Raw genomic sequence first — 16,246 nt, 5'->3', positions numbered from 1 at the left:
AATAACTTTTTCCTTTTCAGGACCAAAGTGTCTCTTCTTCTGCTTTACCGGATGAGAGCTCGGGAGAATGTTCAATTGATGTTCCGATATCAGGGGTGAGATCCCTGTCAAATCCTACTGGGACCAGGCAAACACATGAATATTAGCTTTTAAACAATTGATCAGACTAACTCGGGTGGATATACTGAGGTCCCGAGCCACCCGGATTTGCTGCCCTGGTCCGACCTCTATCATCTCATGTTCCTCCTCTGCCACAAAATGTACCTCTCTCTTCTCCACTACTCTTTCTTTCTTTCCTTCCCTCCTAGTTTTGCTCTGATAAGCTCGGACTGCCTCCACATAGCATTTCCGAGAAGATGGCTGATCCCCCCGGACTTCTCCTGCCCGGGCTTGACAGGAAATTTTATCTTTTGATGATAAGTGGATGCCACGACTCTTAATTCATTCATAGCTGGCCTCCCCAGAATGATATTATATGAAGATGGGGAGTCAACTACAGTGAAAGAGGTCATCACTGTCTTCTTGAGATCTTGAGAGCCCAGGGTTAGTGGTAAGACAATCTCCCCTTCCGGGTAGACCACATGGCCAACAAAGCCAAAAAGGGCAGTTTCCACAGTTTCCAAGTGAAAACCCTGCAAATTCATCTGTACAAAGGCATCTTTAAAAATTACATGTACAGAATTGCACGAGTCAATAAAGACCCTTGATAAGGCCAAATCTTGAAAAGATTTTAGGGATTTAATTTTATAATATTTGCCCTTATCTAATATTTTTATCCCTAATTATGTGCTTAATTGAATAATAATTGTAGATTTGAATAAAAGAGAAAAATGATTAAATTTGGAATAAAAGATGAATTTACAAGACTTCAAAGAAAAAAATATCAAAAGAAAGGAAATAAAATATTTTTATTCCTTGATGATATTGAAAAATCTATGTAAATATTGATAAAGATCTTATCTACACTTCCTTTTATTGGAGATGGGCCTTTAAAAAGATTTGGAGGAAGAGGCCCATTGATAAGGATAAAAGAAGCGTACAGGGAGCAGCCGGAAGAGAACGTTCAGGAAAAAAAAAAGACAGACCGCGGAAGAGAGGAGAACAGAAGCTACTGTGAAGTAGTATCACCGCGGAAGAAGAACATAAGGGAGGAAGAGTGAAGGGCAGAAGCAAGAGGAATTCCACGCACACGCTACGAATCACTGAGAATTCTTTCCTTCTTTCTTAACTATGTTATCTTCATTGAATTTAAACACTGCTTTTGAATTTTATTTTAAGTTTATGGAGTAGATTTTTATAGACCAAGGCCATGATAGGGCCGAGACATATTATTTTTTGATGTTTTGAGTTTTATTCAATTAGATTATTTATTTTATTCATTGATTGATGTCATTTATCACGTGTTCTTTTAATCTGGCCAATTAAATAGAATATTTGTTGGTTAATCTAAAATCGGAAGGCGATAGATTAATATTTGCTTCACACATCAATCAACACATGGTTAAATTGACTAGAAATAATATTCGATTTCAGTGTGCGACTTTAGGTTGAAAAACTGGAATTTCACAGCAATCTAATGCGGTTGAATCTAATTAAATTCAGTTAGAAATAATTGGACTGTTAGATTTAATTAGGTTTATTAATTCGAGGAATCGTTTAATAAATAATTTTGAAAATTCCGTCGTGAATTAAATAATTAATTTATTGAATATGAATTTGACACGTAGATTATAAATTGTCTCGGTACCGTTGTGCGCCTTAGTCGTTTTTAAATAATTTGAATTTTCGTCTAAATTAATAGTTTGGAATAGTTTTGCTTCAGTTAATTTATTTAAATCGTGTTATTTAGTTTTAATTAATTTATCTCCCATCATTTGAATTTTATTAGCCTAAATTAGGAAAAATAATTCATATTCTAGTAATTAAACATCGATCTCTGTGGGCACGATACCTGGACTCATCTCCAAATACTATTACTTGACCTAGTCCGCTTGCTAGATTTATTCCCAACCGAAATCGTCGATCAACCCTCAAAATGTCATAATTTGCCACCCGGGCTTGGATAACCAGGGCATCATTGTGGGGTAGATTCACCCCATTCAAATCCTCCAGGCCAAAACTAATGACCGCCTCATTCCTCATCGTCCCCTCTACCTCCATACATTCCCTCCTACTTCTCGATTTCCTCGCCCGATTGGAGTCTCCATTAGTGGAGCCTCCTGATATCATTTTAATCAACCCCGTGGCAGGGGGCGAATTATTTTTTCTCTCGGGCTCGGGCTCTCTTCTTCTCCCGAGCTCACTTCTCGGGTTACTCCTCATACCTCCTTCTCGGGCACTGGATCCTAGCTGCCGAGATGTCCAAGGTGGCAATCTCGGTCTCTTGTTGTCGTGAATGGGTCCCGGGGCGGAAGGTAAGACATAATCTCCCTTCAGTGTCTTGCAGTCCTCGGTGTTATGATAACACACCTTGTGGAGAGTGCAAAATCCTCTCTTCTCTGGCCGGGATAATTGATGGTCCGGGGCCAGGTCTCTACTGCATTCTTGCACTTCCCTCTCCCGGGTAATCTTCAGAGGCACGTGATGAGAAAAGTGCCCTGGATTACCCCTCTTCTGTCCTCTCTCCTCGGGCTTAGACACCCGATCCACTCTCTCCTTCCTTACAGCCTCCCTCTTCTGTTTCTGAGATTATTCCATATTGATATACATCTCTGTCCGGGACAATAAGTCTTCGAAATTCCCGGGCACTTTCTTGGTTAGTGATTTGAAAAATTCACCCTCCCTTAAGCCTTGGGTTAATGCAGTTGTTTTTGTTTCAGTGGCGCAAGTAGGAACGTCAAGAGCCACTCTATTGAATCTTCTGATATAAGCCCTCAGACTCTCCTCCGGGCTCTGTTTCACCTCGAAAAGACTAAAGGCAGTCTTCTTGTACTTTTTGCTGCTGCTAAAATGGTGCGAGAACACCTTTTGGAAGTCTTTGAAAGAACTTATACTTTGAGGAGCCAAACCCTCAAACCATCTTTGAGCTGAGTCTACCAATGTTGTCAGGAACACCTTACACTTAATTCGATCAGTATAACAGTGTAACAGGTAGTAGAGTACCCGAGTTGTTGGTGGAAAGCCCGGGCTTATGATGATGATTGCCCGGGAAAAGCCGCAGTGCCCGGGAAGAGAAGATTTGCCCGGGTCTTTGGGAAAGTAATCGGCACATTGGCTATGATCTGGGCTATCCAAGTACCAGACCGGTTTAATGATGACCCATATCCTTATGGGGGTATCACCACGGTAGATCGCCGCCGTAATCTTCGTTGTTTTCAGTAAATCGACCACCGCAACCGAAGCTACAGCCGAGGTCCTACCACCCTAAGGCTGCCTAGGCTGGCTGTCTAGCACCTTTTTGGTGTGGTCGGCGGCCGCCTAGGGCTCAATTTAGAACACTGGTTATTCAATACAACCGCTAATTTAACACACTTGAGCAGAATAACTAAAAGGGAAGTTCGAAAGAATTGGAAATCATCAGGTTTAAATCACCATAACTGACATCAGCCTTGATAGTTTCGTATCTTGATGATTGATACATATATAAAATAACGTGGCCTCAAATGGACAGATTCAAAGTGTTTACTACTGCAGAAATAGGTGAGGCCCAATCATTCAAATTAATAGAGCACATTAACAACTTTCGAAGTCTGTCTGTTAGAAAGAATGCATACCTTTTTAAAATACAAGCAAAGGAAAAAACAGAGAATTTTAAATTCGAAAATTCTTACGATCCGATGCCTTTATCCATCATGATGAACCCAATGATGGAAACTCCAAATCGGATGTATGTTTTAACATTATTAATAAATCTTTGCTAGATGGTAGAAGTAAGAACACAAAAGGAAGAGAAACACAAACAAAAGAATGGGGAGATGAATCGACTAAAGAAGGAGAAGCCATGCATCAGAGAAAAAAAACCAAGATATTGGCTAAATGAAGTCCTCCAATTGACAAATAACTATAAATAAACATACAATATATTGGATTTTCTAATTTGTCTACAGCTACTTTTTCTTGACCACACTGGTTGAATAATGTTTCCATTTCTTACCAGCAAAAGTTGTCCAAAGATTGATTCAGGAAAAAGAGTTAGAAAATAGAAATCCAATGTCGAGTTATGGGGTTCCCAATGAAAGCAAAGTGATTTCCTTCTCTTAAAAAATGTGTAACAGATTAATAAGCATGCAAAATTTAAAACTAGATAACAACAATTAAACGGTAGAAACCAAATAACTTAATCATCTTATAACTAAAATGAAAACGGAACAATAATCTCAGTCTTAAACGTTAATACAACCATATCGAAAAAATAATCATGAAAAAGAATACGATGAACTAAATAAAATCTCAACTGGATCACCACCGAAAATCCAACTGCTCTAGCCATTGTGGCCGTCCAACCTAAGACCTGCCACGGATTAAAAGCGGCTGTTCGACATAAGTCAAGTCTTCTTCAAGTTGAACATCTGTCGGACCAAAAATGTGCGATTCATCTTTTATATAATGTCGTAGCAACGATACATGAAAGACATTATGAATGCTGGACAGATACGGAGGTAAAGCCAATCAATACGCCAAATTTTCAACACATTCCATGATCTCGAAAGGTCCGATGAATCTTGGGACTTATTTTCCCTTGAGTCCAAATCTCATCACTCTGCGGAATGGTGAAACTTTAAGGAAAACTTTTTCCCCTAACCAAAACTGTAGGGGTCTATGCTTGGTATTCGCGTAACTCGATTTACGATCTTGTGCAGTTTCAATTTTCTTCTTGATAAGTTCCACTTGATCAATCGCTTGTTGCACTAATTCAAGTCGTTGCACTTGTCGTTGTCCTACTTCGTCCCAAAACAATGGAGTATGGCACCGTCTACCATACAATGCTTCGAACAGAGCCATGCCGATGCGGCTGTGGTAGCTATTGTTACATGCAAACTCCACAAACGGTAGATGATCATGCCATGCTAGTCCAAAATCCATAGCACAAACACGTAACATGTCCTCGAGTGTCTGAATTGTCCTCTCAGACTGATCATCAGTCTCTGGATGATAGGTAGTACTCAGACTCAATGTCATTCCAAATGCTTTTTGAAAACTTCCCCAGAACCTTGAGGTAAAGCGTGGGTCTCTGTCACTGACTATACTTGTTGGCACACCATGATATTTAAAAATCTCTTGGATTTATAGTCTTGCCATGCGATCGAAACTATATTCCCGACTATATGAAATGAAATGTACTGACTTATTTAGTCGGTCTACAACTACCCAAATGGCATAACAATTCTTAGATGACAACGGCAAGTGCGTGACAAAATCCACCGTCACATGCTCCCACTTTCATTCAGGGATAGGAAGATTCTGAAGTAATCCTCCTGGTAGTCGATGTTCAGCTTGAAGAAGACTTGACTTATGTCGAACAGCTCTTTTTAATCCAGGGCAGGTCTTATGCTGGACGGTTCGTACGGCCAAGGCAGTGGCTAGAGCAGTTAGGTTTTCGGTGGTGATCCAGTGGATGTTTTATTTGGTTTATCGTATTCTCATGCAAGATTATGCTTTTCGATATGGTTGTATTAACATTTAAGATTGAGATTATTGTTCTGTTTTCGTTTGGATTGTAAGATGATTAAGTTATTTCGATTCCGCTGTCTAATTATTGTTATCAAGTTTTAAACTCTGCATGTTTGTTAGTCTGTTTAATAGTGGCTCGGGTAAGGAAGCTACAAAATGCTTCAATATCTAGGATTTGGAGCTGATATTTTCTGGGTGAATCAAAAGAGTTCTTAGTCTCCAACATGACGAGTGGTGACATAATTTGGTTAAGATTCAAGATTTCTACAAACAAAATCTTAATGGACATTACAACATACATGTGTATGCTCCTTACCCAGCACGGGAGGACAAGTTGCAGACCTAGTTTACTGAAAAAGGCAAAAAGAATTGTTTGTCAAAGTACAGTGCCTAAAAAGCATGAGTGTAAGAACAATTCTAAATCGTTCACATGCGCATAGTATCACAGAAATTTCAAAAAATAAATTTTCAGCATTTAAATGCATATGGTCATTTCCAGCATAAGTGTTCTAAAAGGCAGCGCTTAGGTGGCTCAAAATCTTCCTAGGCGGTCGACTAATTTAACTATAGATTTTTTAATTTAGTATTTTTCATATGCGCATAGTATCACAGAAATTTCAAAAAATAAACTTTCAGCATTTAAATGTCTATCGTCATTTCCAGCATAAGTGTTCGAAAAGGCGGTGCTTAGGTGGCTCAAAATCTTCCTAGGCGAACGATTAATTTAATATATAGATATTTTTAAAATTTTTTAAATTGATTATTTTTTAAAAAAAATTGTTCGGCATATTTTTCAATCAATTTGTATTGCATAAAAAGGAGAAATATATCATTGACTTTGAATTTAAATCCGATATAGAGGAATTATTGGATAAATAAGGAGATGAACAAGAAAAATTAGATATTTAGATAAAAAAGAACTACGCGGTGGGTGGTCGCCAGCCTGCCACTTCTTAGAACATGAGCCAACATTCAACAGCAGAATTGCAAAAACTCTGACAACTTAAATGACATTTGAAACAGTAAATTAGCATTTTACTTCATGATCAACCACAACAAAAATTTTGTGGGAAGGAAAATAAAATGAGGGGTGAAGACTCATATCTTTTGTCATCGCAAAGGAACTGTCGGAGAATAACGAAGAGGAGAGCGGATTGCAGGATAAGGCAGAAGAGAAGGCATAACAAAGAAAGAGAAAATAAGGTAAGGGAAATAAGGGGGGAATAACAATTTCAAGGAAGAAATATATGGTGCCATTGCCAAGTGCCTTGCATTTGAGAAAGAGACAAAAAGTGCAGCCAAATGAATGTCTTATTGTAGGCCAGCACATTACCATTCAAATGACACGATTGAACCTTTTAACAACTGGGACTCAGATGCTTATGTTCTTGCTTTTCAGATTCTAAGCATGCTTCCAAACTTAAGCTCCTATTCTCAACAATTATATAGACCACACATACTTGAATACTCATAAATCTTTTACGATCCCTTGAACATATGGATAGTGGCAATACTAAAGTTGTATATTAATGAATGATTAAAAATGAGATCAGCAGAAAATATAGAAATTGTACAGTACAAAAGGAGCGGGCCGTGGTGCTATATGCGTTATCTCAAGGTTACAACATCAATGTGGGAAAGCTCATCAATTCTCAAATCATGATGAGCGTTCATAATAGCCACATTGAGCTTTTCTTTCTCACTATCATATCAGAGTTGTGTGCGAGGGCAGGGGTTGTGTTCCGTGATGATGAGGAGTGGCTGCAACCAATGAAGCTCATTTGTGGAGAGGACTTGCAGCGGAAGTACGCGAAACGAAAATTAGACTTCTCCACTCATGAGGGAGATACAGGTGGATCGAGCACCGCCGCCCTGCGTCGCCTACAGTCCCGCAGGCGGTCCCCAAATGACAAATTGGATGAGACTCTTGCCTTCATGGCTCATCAGGAGCAAGTCAACTCGAACTTCAATGAACATTTCGCCTATGTCGAGTCCATGATGCGTACAATGCTAATCCATGGGGGTGTTGACCCAGGGACCATCCCTCCACCTTCACCGTTCATTCTCCCGTTCCATTTTCAGTATGACTATCAGCAGCAAGGGGATGCATCGGGAGTGCCACCACCAGAAAATGACGAGGATGAGCCATGATCAACGATTCCTTATGCTAGCTGAATGAGGTATGTGATCCTATGCTTTTATTTGTTTATTGCTGTACATTGGAGACATTGCATGTACTAAAGTTTGGGGTTCTTTAATTTTAATTTACTTTTCACAGATGAGCACGAAACGAAGAACAACAAATTTGAGGACATAGATGTCATTTTTTTTTCATCGTATCTTTCGCTTGTGTATTTTCTTGTGTTGAGATGTGTAAATGTTAAAACATTTTTTGGACGTGTTTGTTTATATGTTTGATTTCACCTTTGTTTAATTGTGTATCTTTGTTTTTATTCGGCACTTCTAATTTTTTTCATCTTATCTTTCGCTTATGATCAATATATTGTAGAAATAATACAATTTAGATCATGCAACAACGCAAACGGTACAACAATAGAAATGATATATTTACAATTAAATAGAAGAATCATCGTTATGATTACAATAATACAAATGGCTCCATGTTCCACAATCAGGTGGATTGAGTCTTCTCGTCCCTCTATGCAATCCTACATCTTCAGGATTTTTCTCATTCGAGTAACCTGGAAAAGTGATAGGTGAAATAACATTCCTCTGTGGTCGAATGTCATGCACAAGATGCTGAGGACCAACATTAAGCAAATTTGTAAAACTTTGTATGTTCGACCAAGACGGAGTTTGAAAATCCTGCTAACCAAATGAACGAAAGTCAGCAATCCCTGAATCACTGAAAAAAACCAGGTTGAGTAGTAGAGGTTCCTGTAATATTCAAATCAGTTGACGTAATAGTAGTAGAGGTTCCTGCAAACCTACTTTGTTGCCTAACCATATCACTTCCTCACCCGAATGATGACTGATGCGAAAAAGGAGTCGGAAATTAAATTGTCTGGCAAAAGCATTGTACGGGTATGGTTGAAAACCAACGACATTAACTGTAGGTGATATGGTGCATACAATTATTCGATTATACCATTGGAAGTAGTCTTCGTCAGTTTGCATCGATCGTCCGTGTCGTACCCCTTTAGCAACATACCTCAACCTACTATTCCACAACTCTATTGAATTTTTATGATAATATCTCCAATTGGTGTTTCGATGACCTATTCTCGTGATATTATGCATATCATCATTGTCGACGGCAGACACTGGAATTGATTGTCGTCTTCGGAATTGTCGCATCACCCGATTAGGATAATGCATCTCCACGATGTCAAAGCAAATAAGGGGACAAACACATCGCTATATTTTGTTGTCGTATGAATCAATAATCGTCTTTACATCTATGTCATTCTTCTGGTAAACGATCTAATTAAACTGTAAAAAATAGAAAGGTTCAAATTAAAAATTCATTTAATCAAAACAAAAATAATCTTCATTTAATCACTATCAAATATTAAAATTCTATAATACCTCATTATAATTCATACGATCTAGAGAATCTCTTATAATTCTTACAGCATGTGTTGGCGAATGTGTGTAACTAAATCCAATTTTTTACCTACAATTTAACAAAAACAATTACATATCAAAAATTTAAAAGAGATATATATGATATTATCACAATAATTTTTAAATATTACCGTGCACCATATGGAGAAACTATAATAATAGTATTTGGATCAATGGTATGTACAACTAATGTTAATCCATCTCGGTCGAGGTTAACACATTTAATCCTGCTTCATGCCCATATATGCTTATAATAATAAAAATAGATCAATAAAATTTAAAAAATATTGTGTTAAATAATCACATTACATTAATTATACTTGCAGGATATATAAAGGTACAACCATTATAATCTTCTCTATACGTGACGCGTTACAAAACTCACGGTATAGAAATGCTAAAACTGCACTACCCCAACTATAAGACTTCACGTTATCAATATCCCGTAGCAGTTGCAAAAATATTAGCCTAGCAAACCCTCCTTGATAGTCAGGAAACATTATTCCTCCAATACTCATTAACGCTACACAACGGGTATATTTCACAACATCTACTTCTGATGTATTATCATTAACAAGGTTAGACATGAAATGATCGTGTAGTGCAGTCATAGACAAATGACCACCTTTCAAATGTTTTGATGATGGCATAAATCCCAACAAATCCAAACAGATGTGTTGTCATTCCTCAACTTCATGTGACACATCTATTCCAGTGACTGCTTCACCATCAATTGTTAGACCCCAAATTATTGAAACATCTTGTAACATGATTGTTACTTCACCACATGTAAAATAAAACGTGTGTGTCTCGCGTCGCCAACGTTCAACAAGAGCTGTAATCAAATGATTATCAAAAACTTGTGAGCCACATTCTAAAAATCCATAGAAACCCATATGATTTAAATATGCAAGTACACGATTGTGTATATAATTAACAATGTATAATTTCCAAATCAAATTGTCTGACCTCTTCACTTTGACAATATCATCAACGGTTAATGAAGAAACTGTTGATGACATATGTGTCGCTTGTAAATAGAGGACACTAGGATCTTCTGGACCTCGATTATCTATCATTCTGAAATAAATTATCGATCTTCTAAACTTCGTTCTACGGTAAGCAACGATCTCAAAATTTGTTCGGTGACGAAGGAAGAAATTGCGATATACAGAGAAATGGACAAATGAAAATGGAAGGGTAAAAGAAGGAGGAAGTAGGAGAGAATGAAAAGAGAAGAGACATGGATTGGTGGAGGGATAAGGGGTGTGAGGGGAGGAGATGTGACACGAGCGTCCGTGCTTCGTAAGCACGGACGCCTCTACGTTGGAGCGTCCGTGCTTCGTAAGCGCGGACGCTCCAACGTAGAGCATAGTCCGTGCTTACGAAGCACGACCGCTGAGCAGTGTCCGTGCCTCATAAGCACAGATTAAAGTATATGTGAATTTTTTTTTTAAAATTAATTATGAAATTAATTTATATTTTTAAATTATTTATAAAAAAAACCCTTCGTTTTATAGGTGAAGTAGAATGACGATAATGCCCCCGAGATTTTTATTATTATTATTTTGAAAGTGAGATTCATGTTTTGCCAAATTTGAGTGTGCTAAAAATTTACCATCAATAAATTTAAAACTCTTACCTAAAATTTTTCATTAAATACTATAAATATATTGTACAATTACACTTAATTTTTTTTAATGATATTTATACTTGTCGATTGATAAATTTGATTGAAATCGAATAAAAAAATAAAAAAAATAACTACATTTCCCGAATATCATATGTTGGAACATTTCATGATCACAATCTTGATTTTGATGTTAACAAAACTTATTATTTTGTTTCTAACAAATTTATCTAGTGCGCAAAAAACTAAAACTGATCAGATCCCAAAACTGATCAGTTTTCGAAGCCAAAACTGAAGGTGTTGAGACGCCAACTGATTGTCAAAATTGAACCAGTCCAGCCGTTATATCAAAGAACGGTTCAATTGTTTGTCCAGCTGATAGGTGGTTCGGCAGTAGATCTTTAGAAGCCTGACCAGCTGATGAAGAACTCAAATGATGAATAACCCAGATGAACAAAAGAACTGATACAGTTAAAACAGTCCGAACTTCACCAGACCAGTTCAGAAGCATCAGTTGTAACTAATCTGTTCACATGTCACGACAAAATTATTTAATGGAATCCAGCTAAGCGCGAATATATAAGCTACTTCATAGACGAAGATATAATAATGGACATTACAGCAAAACTGAAAAGAAAAAAGCTTTCAGAACAGTTGTCAGAACGACAAGACATGTCCAAAGGAAGCACATGCAAATACAACAAACATTATTATTGAGTCTTCATGTACGGTCAGCCGATTGCCTATAAATACCAGATCAAAGACCATTGAAGACAAAAAGAAGCGGAACTACAACTAAATACCGATGTGTTAAGAAAACAGAGGGCACGTTCACTTCATATAAGCTTACTAGAAGAAGTTAGACCAGTTGTGTGAGAACACCTTCGTGTTGTACTGATTATATCAGTTCTACACATTCACACACAATCATTCACATATACAGAGAGTTGACCTTATTGTTTAGCTGAGTGAGTCTTCATACAAAGATGTAAAACAATGCGTTTGTAGTCTTGGAATAAAGACGTTAAACATTATGCAGATTGTAAAGTGCTGCCCGTAATCTTGAGTGCTAGGAGTTCTAGTCGGGTGCTGCCCTTCTGCAGTGGGTTTGTACAAAGACTTGTATGAATCAAATTCTTTTAGTGAATCCTACCCGAGGTGGTAGAAGGAGTGACGTAGGAGCAGTTGAAGTCTCCGAACATCCACAAACATCTCTTGTGTCCTTGACTATTTAACTATTGTTTTAAAACTGATTTGATCAGTTCAGTTCTTCCCATAATTAAACTGATACAAGCCCGGACTGATCCCTTATTTCAGTTATTCAATTTATACACAAGCTAAATACTTTAAACTGTTTGGTTTTCTTAACAAATGATTATTTCGAATATCTTTCCGCTTGGTTTGAAAAACAAATTCGATATAATTCATCGGTATATCCATTCTTATAACACAAGCTATTACAGCTTATGGAAAATTTAGTGTTTGAAACACCTTCGAGGGTATCAAAACCAATCATTCATCATAGTTGAGTCCAATACACTTATGATTGTCAACGCTCTTAAGACGGATTCTCCTTATATTTCTGATTTGGGTTTTATTTTAGAGGATTTAGGTTCTTAGCTTCGGAACTATTTTCGCGTTCTTTTGTTTTTGCTCGTAGATCAACGAACCAAACGGCTCATACTTAAGCTGATTTTATGTCTGATCATGGAAGCCGGTTTTTTCATCCTTCTCTGATTTTTGATGTAATTTTCTTCGGATGTTTAGTAATGAATTTGGCTTTTTTAAAAAAAAAATAAAGAAAAAACTATATACTGAAGTATATTGGTTGGATGTAATTTTCGATTTTTTTATTTAACTTCATTGTATAGTGGGATTTACCTAATAAAAAAGCTCGCATTTTTACAGAGCATGTAAAGGACACAAAAGGGTCTTGAATGTCGATTGAAGATAAGGCTAACAATAGCATCATATTGCACGAAAATATTAATTGTAACAGAGCACATTCAAAATATTTCAACGCAAATCCAACTCATCGTTCAGAATAATCAATAAGAATATGATTAAAAGCAGAGATCGTTTGCTAAAATCGCCACAAATACAAACTTGTTCAAAAATATCATTGAACTAGGGAATCTTGATTCACTCATGCAGCAGGACTGGGAAGCATTTTTGGCTTTGGTTTAACTTCTACTTCATTCACACTGCGGACAAATATAGTGTCGGGTTCATGGCTGCAAAATAATATGAATTATAGATATGAGAAGCATGTTACAGAAAACGAGGCCTAAACATCGTCAGTTAGTCTTACAGTTTTTCTCCCTCTTCATAGGTATAACTAGATGCAACAGCCAGGAGTCTTCCATCTCTGTTAAAGGACAAAGCTGCAATGCTTGTTGGGTACTTCGTGTACTTCATGTCAAACAGGAAGCAACAAATATAGAATCAATCTCCATGTAGCATTGCAACAAGACGAAGGCTATAAAAACTAGGTGTGATCGTGTGTTCTTACCTGATACAACCTCTTTTTGTTGTTTCCATCCCAAACATTGACATAACCATCACACCCTCCAGTTGCAAAAGTGCCATAGCTACAGTTTAAATGTTGGAATAAGAAATAAGGGGAAAGTAGTCTTTAGCAGCAGAACAAAACAATGTCATCATTGATCCCAGTTATGCAATTAACTAACTCAAACCACTTTTTCTGAGTATTGTGACACATAAATCGATTTGATAGCCCAACCATTTCATAGGGATTGCTGATCATGATGATCCAAGAATGCTTTAGTGTCTAACAGTACAGCAACGTTTAATTCTTGTGCGCACAGAAATTTCTTTTATTATCATGTAATGTAAGACCAATTGAGTAAACTTGATAGCTCAGATCCGAAGACAGTGGAACAAAAAGAACAAAGATCAACTGCAGGATAACTTACATAGGGTGGAATGCAATGGCATTCACAGGGTAGACAATATCCCTTCCTGCTTCTGATTTCCGATGACATTTAAATGCATACCTGGAATACAGACCATCAACAAAGGGACCTACTCTTTGCAAAGAAGCAATAAAACACCTTACAGATTCTGATTATAAAGGAATGTTGAAGATCAAACACATTCTACTATATTGTCTTCGTTGTTTTGAAAATCTACTTATAACCAGGAAAAAGATCTAAGCCGTCCTAAATCGTGCAAGATGATACATACTTTTTGGATTGACCAGCCTCAGAGAGATCGAAAAACTCCATTGCAACTCGACCTTCAACAGAGCTAAGAGCATAACCTGCAAATTTAAAGTTTCAGTGAGAACCAGAAAGTACACAAACGACAAAAACAACGGCCATAGTCGATTATTTGCATATTATGGTGAGATCTCATGTAATCCCTAGCATTAAGGTTCCAAGACTACTATGAAACAAGCTAAACTGAAAGAAAATGAAGAGAAACTTTAGACAACATCACCGCAAAATACAGAAAGATGAGAACAGCACCTGTTCCATTGGGATAGCACTGAACACATCTTGTTTGATATTTCAAAGAAGATTCCCTCCGCTGCTCAGGTTGAGACATGTTTCGAAGATCATAGACATTTACATGTCTTCCAGCAGTTGCAACAACCAATCGATTGCCAACAAGCGATATAGAATAAACACGCTCAGGTTGAGAGTATGTACCCACAAGTGTGTGTTCCTGACCACTTGCACCTCGAGGGTCCCAACACTTTAAGGTTTTGTCCCAACTACCAGTGATAACTTGGCCTAGAATAATTTCAAATTAATATTTATGGATAATGAACAAAAAAAATCTCTAAGTATGTGGCACACTGGATCACAGTAATGTGGAAATAATACTGCAGTCAAGTACTGGATCAACATTGTCACAAACTGGTGGGAGATAAATAACCTATCACAAGAAAATGTTGCATACATCTGACTAGAAATACCAAATTCACACTGAAAAATCTGGGAGGAAAATCTTTTACTGCTGAAAAGGACAGTTCATAAGCAAAACTACTATGGTGATTGTTAGAGTTTTCAACAGGTCGAATGAAGCAAACTCGAAACATGATATTCGTAAAGGAAAAATATTTTAACGTAATGTCAAGTCTTTTCTGCTTACATCTTTTTCGATCAAGTTAGATTTTTTTAACAAAGAGAGGAACATGAGGGAACATTCACTTAAAGATATGATATTAAAGTACTGCTTAGTATAAAGCAACGAAACAAGGGAGTTCACTCGGAAGAGTTTTCCTGATATAACAATATTTCAAGCTATCAAAATAGTCCAAAAAAAGTCTAGGAAATTCTATTGGACCTATAAAGGAAGTTCTACGCATAGTAGCAATGAACAAATTATTGGAAGACCAACCAGTTGCATAAGAATATTCAACACAGCGAACATGAGCTTCGTGCCTCCCTAAAATATCCTCCCTGTTGTAGTTGAATACAAGCCTGGAGCATAAAAAGCAGTATCTATAAGCATCGTTGAATCACAAATATTGACAAAACAAGGCTAATAAATACATAGATAGTAAAATCAAGCAGGACAAGTTCAGCATTCTTGGAGCTCAAAGTCAAGCCATGCCAAAAAATTCATCAGATGTAATTAGATTAAATAGAAAGCAGGCTTCTACAAGTAAAATGATACTTAACCAAATCAAACTTGTCTATTATCTCCAAAAGGTCAATAATTGAAATTTCAGAACTGAAATCACCTTCTAACAGTAAAATCTGCACAAGCACTGAACCCAGATGTATCATCATGGAAACAACAATCAAGCACCGGACCTCCGTGCATAAACTCTCCTCTCAGAGCATTGGCACTCGCATCGTACAATCGAACACTCTGACAACCCACATAAAATCTATAAAATATATAAATCCAGCATTTATAGCAAAAAAATTCCAAAAGTTAAGTTACAAGGAACCGCTAAATAAAACCTTGTCCCATGAGGAAACGAGGAGGTGGTCACTGTGGTTGGAGAAACGGAGATTGGAAATGCCGTCCGTCGGAGGGTTTTCCAGTTCGCGGCCGGTCGATGGTGGCTGTGCCGCCGTCATGATGATCCACGATCACTAGGGAGAGAGATATTGCGGATTTGCAGATTAGGGATTTTTAAACAATTCACGAATTCAAATTCAAATTTCTAACTGTTGAACCAATTTATGCTTTGCTTTTTTTTTTTTTTGAAACAATTTATGCTTTGCTTTATAGCCTGTTTCCGTTTAATTGTTTAAACCTAGGAGCCTGGAATTGCATAAAAGTTAGTAATACACCTTAAAAAATCTAGAAAATTAATTAATTTAATACATGAAAATGATTAATTTTTGAAATTTAAAAATATAATATAGATATTACTCTTTTAATTTGACATTAATAAATAATAAGTATAGATATTACTCTTTTAATTTGATATTT

General features: G+C 37.0%; 1 protein-coding gene across 1 annotated transcript; it reads right to left on the bottom strand.

Moving 5' to 3' along the window:
- Nucleotides 1–12,779: 12,779 nt before the first annotated feature.
- On the bottom strand, nucleotides 12,780–16,028 carry LOC142527850 (mitotic checkpoint protein BUB3.1-like). The gene is made up of 9 exons (XM_075632827.1): nucleotides 15,769–16,028; nucleotides 15,543–15,673; nucleotides 15,197–15,279; nucleotides 14,320–14,586; nucleotides 14,036–14,111; nucleotides 13,765–13,845; nucleotides 13,341–13,419; nucleotides 13,140–13,240; nucleotides 12,780–13,062 (listed from the first exon to the last, which is right to left on the bottom strand). The coding sequence occupies exons 1-9, from the start codon at nucleotides 15,886–15,888 to the stop codon at nucleotides 12,975–12,977; spliced, it is 1,026 nt and encodes a 341-aa protein (XP_075488942.1). The 5' UTR covers nucleotides 15,889–16,028; the 3' UTR covers nucleotides 12,780–12,974.
- Between the last annotated feature and the right edge of the window lie 218 nt (nucleotides 16,029–16,246).

The sequence above is a fragment of the Primulina tabacum genome, chromosome 15 (assembly GCF_025594145.1).
Source record: "Primulina tabacum isolate GXHZ01 chromosome 15, ASM2559414v2, whole genome shotgun sequence".
In the NCBI taxonomy this organism is placed as follows: domain Eukaryota; kingdom Viridiplantae; phylum Streptophyta; class Magnoliopsida; order Lamiales; family Gesneriaceae; genus Primulina; species Primulina tabacum.
The sequence above is the reverse complement of the archived record's forward strand: the minus strand, read 5'-3'. Positions and strand labels throughout refer to the sequence as shown.

What these genes read in the sequence shown, in the direction of transcription:
- LOC142527850 (XM_075632827.1), bottom strand. Translation starts at nt 15,888, where the DNA reads ATGACGGCGGCACAGCCACCATCGACCGGCCGCGAACTGGAAAACCCT. An exon ending in GCCATTGCATTCCACCCTAT is followed by an intron (nt 13,420 to 13,764) that starts GTAAGTTATCCT and finishes TTTAAACTGTAG; the next exon opens with CTATGGCACTTTTGCAACTG. An exon ending in ACAAAAAGAGGTTGTATCAG is followed by an intron (nt 13,241 to 13,340) that starts GTAAGAACACAC and finishes TTTGACATGAAG; the next exon opens with TACACGAAGTACCCAACAAG.